General features: G+C 38.1%; 1 protein-coding gene across 2 annotated transcripts in view; it reads left to right on the top strand.

The window, feature by feature from the left end:
• The window catches only part of MALRD1 (MAM and LDL receptor class A domain containing 1), a 562,786-nt gene that overhangs the window by 389,137 nt on the left and 156,762 nt on the right, over nucleotides 1–16,887 (top strand). For both annotated transcript variants that reach the window (XM_084782548.1, XM_084782549.1), the window contains exons 30-31: nucleotides 2,183–2,311; nucleotides 12,889–13,050. In XM_084782548.1, the coding sequence (XP_084638674.1) occupies nucleotides 2,183–2,311; nucleotides 12,889–13,050 (291 nt within the window). The remainder of the gene's footprint in view (nucleotides 1–2,182; nucleotides 2,312–12,888; nucleotides 13,051–16,887) is intronic.

A 16,887-nucleotide genomic window follows, 5' to 3' on the forward strand; every position in this document is an offset into this window, starting at 1 on the left:
AAACTTACTTGATGGAATAATAAATACAGAGGAAGAAAAATAAAATCTCTATATGAGAATACAAAAAATAATAAAGTTCATAAAAATGAAGGAACAAAGGGGTCCAGGAAGGATTTGCTCATGTTCAACACAGTAAACCAACAACTGCCAAATATCAATAGGGAATTAAAAAAGAACAAATATATGCACTACTATACCACACAAAATAAACATATGTATACATGAAACAGTATACTCTTACAAAAACTAAATTCATGGGTACACCACATAAATGTAAGAAGACAAAAATAAACCAGTAGAAATAAAGTAAAAATATTTTTCAAAGAAATTATGAATTCAGACTTCATTGCTAAATAGCCATATGAACTTTAGCTAATTAAAAAATATATTGCCTACTACATGGAGTTGTGTTAATTAATGATGTAAATATATAAAGTATATTCATGTATATTGAGGGAAGCACAGAAGTCCCCACAGGACTTTGAGGTACTTCTGCCATTACCATCATCTCCAGTAGTACCATCATCACTATTATACTTTATTGTATTAGGCTACTGCTATCATGAAACAAATACAAAATATATTATAATCAAAAAGATCATTTGCTATTCGCTTTACAGTCATTGCCATATGAACAGGCAGGTGCAGAGCTGTTCTTACATATTTTTTTTCAGGAGTCAAACACTTCTTCATTTCCTGACTGCTCGGGTCCATCTCAGTGATTGTTTCTTTTCTGTCCTGTTGAGAGGTCAAGGAAAGGAATATGGAGAGTTGTGTGGAAGCCTGTATGGCCTCGCACTACATTAGAGCTTTAGTTAGCTCTTCCCACATTCTGTGAATTACAACTCTGGCTTACGGCTTCACTAATAGCAAATGGAGCTAAACAATAAGATGCCATTGGAGCTGGCTAAGTCAGGAAATCCTTGTCTCATAAGCATGAGTCTCTGAGTACAGTGTCAAGTGCCCATGTGAAAAGCTGGAATCTCACAATCTCAGAACTGGGAAGATGGAGACAGGAGGATCCCAACAGCTTCCTAGCAAGCTGATCCTCCATAATCAGCAAGTTCCAAGTCCTAATGAAGGAACTCGGGTAGTGACATCTAGAGTAATTACACCTGAGATTGACCTCCAGCATTCACACCCATGTGCACACATATAAGTACGCACACAATTATTACTATATACAACCCAAGGGGGACAAATGAGAAGTAAAAAGCGCATTCAGTCAGCCACTACTTTATAATTACATGCTACTGAACTAGTGGGTGGTGTATTGTCAGGCGTGTCCACTGCATGCCTAATGGTGGATGAGGACATAAAATCTTAAGTAAAGTCAACAAAAACTATGGTTATTTGTGGAACATGGATATGTTTTTGTAAGATTACTCAGAGGCAAGAAATTTTATATATATACACATACCCTAGGATATATATATATCCTAGAGAGGAAAAGTATAGCTCTTTTGTTATTTCATACAATTCAGAGAAATCTCACAGAAAACATATCATAAATAGCCATAACTCTGCAAGAATGGAAGATTGGGCTGTCAACGTTTTGTATCTTCAGCCCCCGGGAGCACTTAAAATCATAATAATGAATACTAACTTTTAGGAAGTGCAAATAGAAATGAGTCCAGCTCACAGTTTCTTCTTCTGGCCCCTGAAAACCTGGACTGGAAAAGGAGCCAAACAAGAAGAAAGAACGTAAAGAGAGGTTGACATATGTTGAGTAGAATTGAGACTTGTAGGACAGAATGCATTTTGAGTATATCTAAAGCAAATGAAAGTTCCAGAATGGGAAGAGTTGGTATGTTTCTCTTGAAGACATGGTTAAGAAATCATCAGAAATCCAGTCAAGGGCTTTAGTGAAATTACAGAACACTAAACAAGTGACAAGTCAATAAAGTAAACATTTCTTGAGGTCCTGAGGATGTGTCTCAGTTGATAAAGTGCTTGCCTACCATGTATGGAGCCCTAACAACAAATGTATATAATGAAATTGCAGGTGTTGTATGATGGGAGAAATACCTGGAGGTAGAATAAAAGACAGGTCGTTGTCCAGAAGTCAACCTTGGACAGTTGCTGAAATGCACTCACTTTATAATGGGAAACTTATGTAGTAATTAGTCTTAAGCTGTGATGACAATATGGAGTCAATGCTGTTTGTTTTTGTTTCCCATAGTTGGAGAAACCACTGAGATTTGCTCAGAAGTCACAGACTTTTTGTGCCAAGACAAGAAATGCATCGCATCCCACCTTGTTTGTGACTACAAGCCAGACTGTGCTGACAGGTCTGATGAAGCTCATTGTGGTGAGTGCATCGGCCTGCTGCTATGTGGCCTGATCAGCTCATGTGTTCTCTTGTAGCCACTATGTGGCCTGGTCAGTTCTTGTGATCTCTGGTGGCATACATGGATGGATCTCAACAAATGTTCCTTTGTGGGGTGGCACTGGAGAGGAGGCTCAGTACATAAGTCACCATAAGCAAGGAGGACCTGTGTTGGTTCCTCAGAATACACATAAACCTGACCAATGTAGCACATATATCTGCACCCTTAGTGTTCCTAAGGGAAGACAGGAGGAAAAGACAGAAAAATCTGCAGAAGCAGACAGTCTAGCTAGCCTAAAGTAGGTGGGAGAAAATAAGAATGGACCCATTACTGAACACTTAAAATGAAAACCATGAACACCTGATACTGCCCTCTGACCTCCACACAAGTGACTTGGGACATGCACAATACACACCCACACACATGAATATGTACACCAATAATAAAAATGTAACAAGTATTAATAATACTATGATAATATTGTTATTTTCATTCATGAAACTACATTTAGACTGCCAAACTTCTCCAACTTTCTGTAAGAGTGTCCAAATAGCAGCCCTCCCACCCTTTTATGTTTATAAAGAAAATCATATGGAATCATATCTTAAAAAGTCACCATCATACATTTGTTTAGAACAGAACTATCAGAGAGGTAAAAAAAATTACAGTCTACAGTCTATATTAGCTTTTATGAACTATATTTCTTTGACCATTCCTCTTTCAAAAGTGGTTGATTTGTATTTAAGACAAAAAATGAAAGTGAAAAGTAAACACATTTTCATTGATTATATTGTATTTGGGTATGAACACTAGAAGGTTCACTTCATTTTTAATTCAACTCTTTGAAGTGTTAAAAATATAACAAAACAAGTTTGTAATTTAAAAGTACAAGCCATGTTAAAATTGAATTTTATCTGTGCATCTTACTGTTGAACATCTTTAACAAATTCTTTCTCTGTCCTTTAAAGAGTTCCAAGAGGAGGCACAATAATCCGAGACCCACTTGTTCAAACACTCAGAAGTCCCATACACAAACTAAAAGAAAGCTACGGTATAGACACAGAGGGCCTGGTGCAGACTCACAGTGGCCCTGTGGTTGCTGCTTCAGCCTCTGTGTCATATGAGCTTCGCTCAATTGGTTTAGAGAGCCTTGTTCCTGTGATGTCCTCTGTCTCTGCTGTCTTCCCCACTTCTGCCTCCACTTCCGAGGTTCCCTGTGCTCTGAGGGGAAGGATTTGATGGAGATATCTCATTTAGAGCTGTGTGTTCCAAGGTCTCTTTTTCTCTCTCTTTCTCTCTTTGTCTCTATCTCTGTCTTCTGTCTCTTTCTCTCCTAGTCCCTCCCTCCCTTCCTTCCTCCATCTCCCTCCTTCTCCATCCCTTCCCCTCCCTGCCCCCTTGTGCTGTCTGGCTGTGGTCTCTGTATTTGCTTCCACCTGCAGCAGGAGGAAGTTTCCCTGATGATGGCTGAATAAAGCTCTTTCTGTCTCTTCTATGGAGTTCCCTAAATGCTGAGGGGAGGGAGTTGATGAAAATATACAGTGTAGGGCTGAGTGTACTGCAATAGAAAAAAAAAGCTTCTCAGATGATGATTGAGCAAGGCACTGTATGTGAATATAGCAGAGTGTCCTTAGAAGCCATTTTATTGCTAGGATGTTTGTTTGTTTGTTTGTTTGTTTGTTTTAGAACAATGGCATGTGGTTTCTCCAGGTGCCTGGGCTATCTATTCTCAGGTTGTTGGTCACCCAAGCAGTATGAAGTGTAGGTTCCAACTCATGGAGTGGGCCTTAAGTCATATCAGATATTGGTTAGTTATTCCCACAAGCTTTGAACCACCGCTGTAGTAGCACATAGTCAGGGCAACATTGACAATCACAGTGTTTTTCTTTTGATAGTGTGCGGAGCACCTTCCTGTACCAAAGATACTGGCATGTTGTGGTGAAGGCTGTATGTAGGCACCAGCTCAACTCCTTCACATTCAGTGAGTTGTAAAGGTGTCATCTTCAGCAGTGAGACTGTTAATGCCAGTATGTGGAGAGTAACCTACAACACTGGCAATAACCTGGATTGTTTGCGGGTTGCCATGGGACCTCTTGGCCAACAACTCAATTAGATGTACCCAATACATGTACTGGAAGTTTTGCTTAGTCACCTTCATGTATATATATATATTTTTTAAAGTCTCTATGCATTAGGTTTCTATACTATGCTTCAATTGGCCCTTAACTTTAGCCATCTCTCCCTAAATGTCCTCCCATGATCTACTAGTTTCAACCTCCCTCATCTGTACATAACTATTATATTTCCTCTATCCTAATAAGATTTATCTGTTTCCCATCATCCCTTACTCTATACATAATCCCTGTGCTCTTCTTACAAATTGTTGCTGAGACTCATTCAGATTTTTTGTTGCACAGTCTTCTCTACTACAACAAAGAAAAGCAGCTGTTCTTCATGACTCAGTATTGATATAGGTGGTGAACAGATATAAAAGTCTGTTCCATCTCCTGTTGCAGAAATGCATAGTTTGTAAGAAGTGAGATAATTTATTTAAAAGAATTAGTAATTAATTTTTAAGTGTTGTCTTTTTATTTACTACCTTTATTTATTGTAGTAATATGTCAGCTAGGGGTGTGCAGTGTTGTAACAGACGAACGTCTCCTCTCCACATTTATAGCATGTACATGTAGAAATAGTTCTCAATCCATCCAGATTAATTGAAATCCTGCTTAATGTAAGTTGACAGGAATTAAAAGTATTATTCAATCGAAGTAACACAAATATCCCTATACCTTGCATTGTGGTGTGATTAAATCAGATGCATATGTGAAGATGAGGTATAAAAATAATTTACTGTGTACATATTTCTGTGTTTATAAGTATTTATACTGATTATACTGCCATATGGCTAAATAATATGCCACTGGGAAAATGTTTATTGCTTAAGAGAATACTAGTAATGTGTTAAGTTCATTCAAAGATCATCATCTGAAAGAAATTCTTCAAAAGTAATTGATATTTTGAAAAATATGAGACATATTCATTGTTAGGAAACATAAAACACTCCCTATCTCATATTTCAGTGGAGTTTTACTGAATCGGTTTCCACAGATACTATGCAGCTCAGAAGAAGTAAGTCATCACTTTGCAATGTTTATAATAACTCAAAGGTATAAAGCAATTAAGTGACAGTGCAGAATAATTAATAGCCTCTCAAGTAAATAATAGCAACTATAATTCCCCTGCGAGCCTCACATGTAACCTGCCCCGAGAACTAGCGTGCTCTGGGTCAGGACACCTGAGGTTTAAATTTCTCATTCAAGAACGAATTTGATCATACATCAAATGAAAAACGGGAGCACATTAAAGATGCTTAGAGATGAGATTTCCACCTTAGCCAGCCTGGAAGTAGTCAGTAGATTTCTGTCCATCCATTTATAGTCAATCAACATACAAAATTCATCTTATTTGTGGCAGCATTATGACAAATGGGAATAAAAGATATTTAAACTTCTACACAGCTGACAGGCCAGTGAGAGCAATAAGATAGTCCAGGGATGGAATCTACTTATGAGAAAGGAGCCCAGTGCAGGAAAACACACTTCTCTTCTTAACTCCTCCTCCTTTCTGGATGAGTATATCTGACACCAGAAGAAATGCGGTTCTCTCAAGTGTGAATGAGAAGGAAAATGGAAGGATAGTCCAAAGGCAGGACTGAAGGTACATTACAGTCTAACTGGAAACTTCCACACTTTTCTGTTGAGATAAACGTGTTGCTATTGTTGAAAATTATTGTAGGTTTGAGTTTTAGTTGCTTAGAGAAAGATGCATGTGTCCTAACATCCATGTCATACAGCGTGAAATCTAAGAGCTAGTAGTTGTGTATCTAACACTAAGTCTAGCTTAGCAGCATCATCCAGAGCATAGAGCAGTAAGGACTCCATCTTCTAATTGGCTTCTTACAGAGCTAGCTACTGATGAAATCTTTTGGAAACTTGCAACCACATCATGGAATAAATATAAACATTTTTCAAGAATAATTCTAGAAGAATGGATACACGAAGGTTAACATTTAAAATCACAGGTGAGCTTTGCCTGGTAGAAAGAGGTACAGAAGAATACATCTTGCTATACCCAGCAGGCTCCAATTCCATGCCCGGCAGTGTACCCTTGATACAGACCTACAATCACTAGACGTTCTCATGGGAGAAACCTCAAGTCCTCTCTTCCCTTCTCAGACTGTCTCCAAGAGATAAACTATGAAGCTCCCCAGTCTTATTCTGAATCTCAGCCCTGAGTTCAATTTAATTTGGGCCACTACTTGCTTCCATGATAAAGGTCTCATGACCCTGAAAATATATTTATTTTCCCATGTGACTTTTGTAATAAAATAAATACCTCCTTTAATGCAGCCAAAGCTACAAAGGAGTCTAAAATGTTTGCTTCCCAGTTTAGAAATGCCTCAGTCTCTGCTACAGAAGCTGCACTGTAAGACACAAAATCAAGAAAGTGGGGGGACATACCACAGGTCACCAGATAAGTGCTGTGTGTTCACCATGTGTTATTCACCAAAAAAACTAACGAACAACTGGCTTTGCAACTTTACTCATTTTTACAAGTAGTAATTATATAAGATCTGTATATCTCCTGCACATAATGAAACAAAGCGATCAGTTTGGATGTTGATCCTTATCTCAATATCAACAGCATAGGAAGTGCTTTGAAGCCATGCAGAAAGTAATTTTGTCTGCACTTTACAGCAGACTTAAAACTTCTGTCCAACATCAGAAGCCCACACAGGGATTCTGCACTGCCTTCAACATCTGCATCTCTCCCTGAGAAACCTGTGCAAAGGACTGAGACAATCTTGTTGTCCCTAGGCCTATGGTCTCTGAAGTATGGCCTGTCAGTGTGTGTTCCTACAAGGAAAAGAGACAAGTGCAAAAGGCACCTGTAAAGTATAAATATGGACTTCTTCTTACACATAAAAATTATGTCTGTTAAAAAAAAAGCCAAGTTTCCATTCTGGTTTAAGAAGAACCAAAGTTTCCTTAGAAATATTTTCCATAGTAGTAAGTCATTGTCTAGATTTTCTTTTTGTTCTGTTTTATTTGTTTTTTTCCTTATATTGCAAATAATGTATCTTTTCTCACATAATATATCCTTTTCTGACATAATAGTTTCCCTTCTTCTACTCATCCCAGCTTTTTACCAAATCCCCTTCTTTCTAATAGCACTTCCTTTCTGTCTGTCAATAGAAAATCAGTTTTCTAAGCAATAATTATAAAATACAACAAGCTAAAAGAAAACAAGATCACTATTAGACAAAACAGACACAGAATTGGAAAAAACACACAAGCAGAAGGAGTCCAAGAGAAAACATAAGACACAGACCCACTTGTTCACACACTCAGGAATCCCATAAAAACACATACAGATAATGGAATGGAGAACACATATGCAAAGGGTCTAGTACAGACCCATGCAGGCCCTGTGCATGTGGCCTCAGTCTCTGTGAGTTCCTATGAGCTTTGACTGGATTGAATTAGAAGGCCTTGCTTTCTTGGTGTCCTATATCCCTTCTGGCTCTTATACAATTTGTCCCAATGGCTCCCAGTCTCTGCATAACATCTGCCTGTGGGTCTCTGATTTTGTTCCCATCTGCTGCAGGCAAAAGCTTCTTTGATGATCTGATGATGGCTGAATAAGGCACTGATAACTGAGTATAGAGCAATGTCCATAGGAGTCATTTTATTGCTATTATTTTCTTAGAACAATATTTGATTTTACCCCTATGTCTCTGATCTATCTAGTCTCAGATTCTTGGTCACTCAAGCAGTGCCATTTCATGGAGTGGGCCTTAAGTCAAATCATGTATTGGTTGGTTACTCCCACAAGCTTTGTGACACCATTGTCTTAGCTTACAGGCAGAGTACCAATGTCAGTCACCGTTTCTGTGGCTGCCTTGATGCTTATGTTTCTCTTTTCATAGTGTACAGAGTACCTGACTGTGCGAAAGATAACAGAATCAATGGGTGAAGGCTCTATGTAGTAGGCACAAGCTTGACTTGTACAGTTTCAACGAGTTGCTGATATGTTGTTATCAGCAAATGGGACTCGCCATCAGTTTGTAGAGAGCAACCTGTAACCTTGGCAACAGCTTGAGTTGACTGGAGAGTGCCATGGGATGTCTTGGCCAATAAATCAATTAAATATAACCCAACGGAAGCTTCATTGGTAACAACAAATGGCAATTTGGGACACTATCTTAGTGTCCCATTACTTAGTTATTTCATTTAAATTGTTTTTATATATGTATATTTTTGTGAAGTTTGTAGTGCAGTAGTTTTTCATACTGACTCTCAGATGCCCCTTAATTTTAGCTGTCTCTCCTTGTAGTTCATCCCTGCCCCCTTCTATCTCTCTCCTAACTTTATATTCCTATTCCAGCTTTCCTTCATTATTTTTGTTTCTTAACAAGCTCTATCTGTCTCCCCTAGTCTCTTACTTTATACTTAACCTCTGGGGTTCTACAGATTGCAGTTTAGTAATCTCTGACTTAACAGCTAATATCCACCTATAAGCAAATACATATAATATTTGTCTTTTAGGCCTGGGGATACCTCATTCAGGAATATTTTTTTCTAGTTTCATGAATTTCCCTGTGAATTTCATGATTTCTGTTTTTAAGCCAAAGTAATGCTCCGTTGTGTAAAGGTACATTTTCCTTATTCCTTTTTCTGATGAGAACAGTCCACATTGTTTACATTTGCTGGTTATATGAATAAAGCAGCAATGAACATGGTTAAGCAAGTGTCTTGTTGTAGGATAAAGTATCCTTTAAGTTTACACTGAGTGTGGTATAGCTGAATCTTGAATTAAACCTATTCTCATTCTCCAAAGCACCACCGCACTGATTTCTACCATGGCTTTGCAAGTCTGCACTCCCACCAGTAGTGGGTGACTGTCCCTTTTATTCGACACACTCACTATCATGAGCTGTCACTAGTTCTGTTGATTGTAATCATCCTGAGAGGGATACGATAAAAATCTCATCAGTTTTGATTTTGCTTTCCCTGATGGCTAAGGATGTTAAACATTTTTCTCAGCCATTTGAGTTTCCTTTTTTATGACTTCTTTGTATAGATCTGTACCCTAGTTTTCACAGGGTTATTTTTGTTGTTGTTGTTGTTTTTAATATCTAGTTTCTTGAGTTCTTTATGTACTTGCATATTAGTACTCTACCAGATGTGATTTTGGTAAAAATCTTTTCTCATTTTTTAGGCTGATGCCTTGTCCAAATAACAGTATCGTTTGACTTAGTTTTGTGAGGTCCTAATTATGAATTGTTAATCTTAGTACCTATTCTAACACTGCTCTGTTCAGTGTGTCTTCTCCTGTGCCAATGAGCACAAGACTATTTCCCACTTTCTTTTCTATCACCTTTAGTGTATCTGATTTTATGTTTAGATATTTGATCCATTTAGAGTTGAGTTCTATGCTAGATGATACATATGGATTCCTGCACATGTAACCATCCAGTCTTATCAGAAATATTTGTTGAAGTTGCTGTTGTCTAGATTTTCATTGCAAAACTATGCTTAAACTAGCAAAGAGAAGGAAAAGAAAGTTCACATTACATTTAGCTAGTTGAATCGTAAGCCACCTGGGGAGGAGGTGGTTTAAGCTTGACACACATCCTTTAGTAAAAAAAGGAGCAGCCAACTATAGAGAAGCATCTTAAAAGATGGTCTAGCATAAATGTTTTATAAAATCAGTTTATTTTAGAGAGATGATCTTCTAACACATGGTTGGAGTTGAGACAATTGTAAGGCTGGGGCAGATTCATCCTCAAAACTTTGCATCCAAGTAAAGGTTATTATATTCAAAGCTAAAATTTACAAGAGTGTTTTCAGACTGTGTGAAAAGTGTACTATTTTAACCAAGGTAAAAGAACACAAATAGAGTCTTAAGGATGAGTAAGAGTCCTGAGTTTGTAAGGTGGATATGCTAAAATAAACCACAAATAAACCACAGCCTCAAACCAGCATGATTGTTATGAAACTTCAAACAAGAGAATGCACAACTTATCAACAAAAAATATCCAGGTACTGGTGACACGTTGGGTATATAAATAAAAAAATAGAAAATTATTGGTGACTCTGAAGGTTTAAGTCTTTACAAAAGGAGGTGCGTAGCTTTGGCTATACTGTATTTTGTAGACCAGCCTGGCCTCGAACTCACAGCAATCTGCCTGCCTCTGCTGCACTTAAAGGAGTGTGCCACCATGGCAGGCCTTCAGTGAAAATCTCCCAGAGGACATACTTGGAATGCACACTGAGACTGGTTGCAAGTAATGGGTGCATGTTCCAAATGGAATGCCAGAGAAGTGTTTGAAATTGTTAGTCTGTATTTCATCATTGTGTATATCTGTAGGACGTGCTTAAAAATATATGGAAAGGACAGGTAAGGATACACAGAGTGAAAACCCTAAGGCAGCATGTGCATTTTAAAATGAATGTGGAGAGTGCTGCAAGTTACAGTGAAGAAACAATCAGAGAATGTGCCATGGAAATGTATATGGCCTTAAAGGAAATGAACTGTAGACAGGTATAATGTTTTGATTAGCAGTCATGATAAGAGACAGAGCTTAGCTTTACAAAACAGAATGTTGTCTTTTTAAGATGAAGAGAATGAAATGTAAGAAAATACATTTCAAGAAAATCTTGAAATTTGAAGAGGTCATATGGTAGGTAAGTTGAGCCAGCAGGGACAAGATTATCCAAGGGGTAAGGGTGTGGAACAAGAGCTATTGGGTATTGGGTCTTTGGGTCAGGAGTGAGGTCCATGGAAATACAGATGCCACAGAACCTGTGTGGGAAAGCGTACCCACAGTCCTGGGCAGACCCAAATGGTTCTGAGTGTTTTATAATGTCTTGACTAAATGCTGAGATTATAGCTATGCATAATATAATCCTATTCTGTATTATGGAATGCTAGCATGGCATTCAAAAGAATCCAAGGCCATAGCTAAGCACATAAAATAAGTAGATTATATAGTCATTTAAAATGAACCGAAATAATGTACTAAAAGAAGGAAAGATGATTAAAATTCTTCTGCTTTCTTAGAGAATACAATGAAACAAAACTTAAACCAGTAAAATGATTGTTTATGGAAATTCTCTCAGGGGTTCAGTAAGACATAAGAAAGCATTCTTTTTGTGTGCTCTGTCTTTCGCATGCATTTAACACAGAGCTTTTTGATGATTATGCTTTAATGACCTAAGATTAGCATTTTATTAAAAAAAGATTTGAAAAAAAGAAATGATGAGCAAGAAGAAATTTAAGCAATAACAAAAACTCCATCATTTTAAAAGAAAGGATATGCCGATGGCTATTTCAGTTCATGCGTACTGATTTTGTCTGTGTAACAGTCTGATTTTACTTGTGCTCAAAAAATACTAACTCGTGTCAAAATGGAGAACAAATGAAAATCTGGCTCCTGGGACATTAATTTAAACATTTCCCAGGTGACCAGAGCAGTGGATGTCATTTTTCACCTATTAATTTCTCTCATTGTGCTAACTTAATTCAATTTTGAATGAGTTACCAATCAATGGCTTTAGAAGGTAACTTCTTTCATTGTTCAGTGACTAGCCTGGGTATGTGCTCTGATGATATTCAGAAGGGTTTGTGTCCAGCATGGCCTACTGCTTTACCCAAAGACAGCTTTCCTTTCATAAGCAACTTTGCCTTGTTAACGGCCTATGCTGTTCAAACACCAGAGCCTATCTGGATGCACTGAGCATCTAGACAGTGGATTGTGTTTATTTATTCAGTCAGAATGATGCATATCATCATAATGATATCCGCATTGTTTGGGCATAGACCTGGCTTTATACGTCATTTGCAAACATTACTGCTTAATCCATATAATTGTGTAATGTGCAAATGACACCACTCAGACAAACAATCTAGATCTCTTGAGAGAACATTACAAAATAAATAAGATGTTACCAACTAGTGGTAATACTCCAGCTGAATAGAATTCAGTTTATAGAGGTGCTTCCATGGGTAAGCCACTTGCCATTCAGCAAAAAATCTTGAGCTTAAACTTCCAGAACTTATGTAAAGCCAGGCACAGTGGTGGGCATCGGTGTTCCTAATGTTTCTGCAGACAGATGGGAGGCAGAGACAGGAGAAGGAATCCTCGGATGCTCCCCAGCCAGCTAACCTGGCATAGGGAGCTGCAAAGAGCAGTGAGGTGCTTTAACTCAAGATAGGAGACAAGCACTGACACATGAGGTTGTCCTCTGACATCCACACATATGCCATGGCATGAGAGTTACCCCCATGCAAATACACACTCATACACATCACACACACACTGCACACATGCACATACACACACACACATCAAAATATTTCAATATTAAAATATTCAATATTGAAAACTAAAGAATGATTATATAAAGTTATTTGAATCTTCGAAAATACAGGGCTATATAGGATGTTGCAGACACTTTGTGAAGCTTATGTAAACATCTCGTTTCACTAGGATATTATGTAAGCACAGCAGGAAGCTGCAATTTTGAAACAACTTCAGGAGACTGGACTGTGGGCTGTGGCCTCACCCAAGATCCTGAAGATGACTTGGATTGGGGCATCGGTGACACCATTTCTTCTGACTCCTTGAGCCCGGATTCGGATCACACACCAGGTAAATCTAGCATCTGTAAGCAAGCCTGGAGAATGTTGTGAGTGCTCCTGTGGGGAAGACCTTGGTAAGCCAAGTGAAAGTTCTGTCTCTTCTGTTTTACCAATTGGAGAATTAAACAGACCCAGATGGCATGTTCACAAGGAAGCCCAGGACTCTCTAAAACAAAAACAACAAACAGTTTTAAGTAAAGAAACTTTAGTTAATTCTTGAGATAATCACATTCTCATTAAAGTAAAGCTTACTGAGAAACAATTTTGAAAAATAATAGAGTAGACAAATTATGATCGACCTACAATGACTGTGGCATTCCACAGTCATTGTACCAGACTTATTGGTTCTAAGGACAACACAGAATGACTTGTGAAATGTTGAAAATCACTCTGACTAGCTGCAAAATACTTAATGTTTGTATTATAATTTAGAAATTACAAGCTTGCAACCTTTCCCCCTTCTGTTTTCCTTATCCAAACCTTCCTTTGTAACTTACCTTCTTGCTCTCTTTCAAAATCCATAACCTCATTTTCATTAATTGTTGTCTTAGGTATGCATATATTTTTGTCACATATATAACGTATCTTTTTTTAGGGTTAAGAAGTAGCCTGAAATATTTGATGTAGTTAATTTTATTTGTCAACAAGAGTGCATTATAGGCATGGGTTGAAATTTAAATTGTTGAATCCTAAGTACATTGCCATAATGTAGTCTCCTGCCAGCTGGCAGTCTGAATAGAACAGAAAAGACCAGCTCCCTCAGCGTGGTAAAGAATCCTCAGTAGACCGGCTTTGGACTTCATCTATGCCATAGGCTTTGCTGGGATTCAAGCCTGGGAGCCCTTGCTGACAATTACAGATTCACCATCCCCCTGATTTCTCTCTCTCTCTCCCTCCCTCTCCCTCTCTCTTCCCACTCCCGTGTGTGTGTGTGTGTGTGTGTGTGTGTGTGTGTGTGTGTCTGTCTGTCTGTCTGTCTGTCTGTCTCTGAGTGTCTTTAATTACACACACACACACACACACACACACACACACACACACACTTAGATTCTTTGATCTGTTTTTTTTTTGAAAACCCTAATGCATTATTCCCCTCAAATGATTAAAACATTAGAATACTTAAAAAGCACAAGATAATATAGAAATAAAATGAGGGAAGCCTTGCCCAGCCACAGAGGAAGAGGATACAGACAGTCCAGATGAGACTTGATAAACTGAGGCCAGATGCTAGTGGAGGAGGGCTCCTCCTTTCTGAGGACTAGGAATGGGGGAGGGGGAATGAGAGAGGGAAGGTGGAATCCAGAGGCATGGAGGGAAGGGATCAAAATTTCAAAATCAAAATAAGTCATTTAAAAAAGAAAACATAAATAAAACGGAAGATTGGTTTAGACGTTATATGATCAGAAAGGAACACATTGTTTTATTTTTATAGTTTCGAATTAGATGGAATGTTCCTGAAGTTTACTTGCAGTATGGATATCTGTTCCATTTTTTATTTTTTAAATTAATAGTTACCTTGAAATTTTTCATCTCTTGACTTCATAAGTTCAGTTTCCTTTTCTTTTCACACTAAGATTTGTTTCCACTGTAAAAATATAAAGTTAATGCACATTGCATCATAGCTTAAATAGGATAGAGAATCAATACCCTCTCGTCAGTTAGAGGATTTAATATACTTAATATATGACCAAGGGTAGGTAGTTTAATTCACTAGAGAAGGGGTATGATTTTTTAATACAATGGTATATCTGGTCATCTGACTAGAAGATTATAAAATTCACCCATAGTGCTCTATCACATGTAGTCATACATTCCAGGTAGAATAAATGTTTAAATATAAGAAGAAAGTAATAAAACCTTACAAGAAAACAGAGTGAACTCTTTCCAGTTGAGAGACAGAACTTGCTTACTAATGCCAAGAGTAAATTTCTTAAACCAAGTTATAAAGCTGAAGATATATAAGTGTGTGTGTGTATGTGTGTGTGTGTGTGTGTGTGTGTGTGTGTGTGTGTGTGTGTGACAGAGAGAGAGAGAGAGAGAGAGAGAGAGAGAGAGAGAGAGAGAGAGGGAGGGAGAGAGAGAGAGAACACATAAGGACAAATAGCATGGTGATATATACTTTAATAACATTTGCAGCTGGAAATAGTCATTCATATCCTTTTGCCTATTCATATATTTGTGTACTAAATAAGAGGAACATGTCTACCTCCTTTAGGCATACCATTGATTAAATGAGAGCACCTTGTTATAATGGAGCTTACATTCTAGAAGGAGAGAGAGGCAATATATAGACATGATTGATAAAGTATGGGGCTTATTACAAGTTGATGGCAAAAAAGAAAAAAACAAGTCAGAGCTAGTGGGATTGGTAAAGACAGTGGATGGTGCATGCCTGTGTATCAGATAGGATCACAGGGCACAGGCCTAGGGGAGGGGAGTGGGGTGAAAGCAGGAGGGAGGGAGGAACTCTATGAGTTCAGACCAACTTGGTTTACATAAAGTATTTCAGAATAGCCTGGCCTATATAGTGAGGCCTTGTCTCAAACAAACAATCCAAAACAAAATGAAAAGTGTAAATCTATTTTATTATATTAATATGATTTGCTAGCTTTGTTCACTTAAAATTATGATACACGTCTGTTTATATGTTAGGGAATATTTTTAGCAGTATATTTTTTATGACAATATCCTGATTTGAAGATGAAATGTCACCACGAATAGATATTCAGCTGGATGACTCAGGTAGTAATATCTGAGATTGGATACATGTTCCCTCTCCTTAAGATGATGTGAGAAATAAGCTGCTGCTCATTTTTTTTGTCACTGTGCTCTCGACAATAACCCAGACATCAAAATGCCTGAGTTCTTTAGAGCCACCCACAGACATCTTCCCTTACCTTAAGAAGAAACTGAAAAACTACAGTGGGTTCCTAATTGATTATTATCGATGATACAAAACTATCATATGCTCGAACACACAACAGGGACATATGCTCAACCATGTTCATAGCTGCTTTATACACAATAGCCAGAACATGGAAACAGCCTAAGTGTCCCTCAGTAGAAGAATGGACTAAGAAACTATGGTACATTTACACCATGGAGTATTACTCAGCTATTAAAAACGAGGAATTCCCGAAATTTGTGGACAAATGGATTGACCTAGAAATTATCATAATGAGTGAGTTCACCCAGAAGCAAAAAGAGACAAACGGTATATACTCACTTATATCAAAACACTAGTCCAAGGGATACGTCCCATGAAAAACCTTACTTACCAAGAAAGTGGGTCAGAGGAGAGGACATCCTATTGAGACTTTAGGCGAGAGTAGCATGGAAGAATGGGGAAATAACAGGACCCACAGGGTCCTGGAAACCTACAAGAAGAACTTTATGACAGGCAGATCTGGGTCCTGGGGTCCTCCTCAAACTAAGGCACCAGCCAAGGAGAAATAGGCAGTAAACTTCGAACCCCTACCAAGACCTAGCCGACGAACACGATATTCTCCACTGTTGAGTGGAGAGTGAGATCTGATTCTCATGTGAACTCTGGTGCCCCTTTTCTGACCATGTCCCCTGGATGGGGAGGCCTGGTGGCACTCAGAAGAAGGATAGCAAGTTACCAAGAAGAGACTCAATAATCTTAGAGCATACATAGGGGGAAGAAGTCTCCCTCAATCACAGACATAGGGGAGGGGAGAAAGGGGGAAGTGGGAGGGAGGGAGGAATGGGAGGAAACAGGGGAAGGGCTAACAATCAAGATGTAATATGAATAAATTAATTAAAAAAAAAACTATCATAGTCTCAACTGTGAAAGACGAAAGGGTAGTCAATAGAAAGGAGAAAT

Source organism: Acomys minous (genome assembly GCF_964271855.1).
Source record: "Acomys minous genome assembly, chromosome: 5".
NCBI classification, from domain to species: domain Eukaryota; kingdom Metazoa; phylum Chordata; class Mammalia; order Rodentia; family Muridae; genus Acomys; species Acomys minous.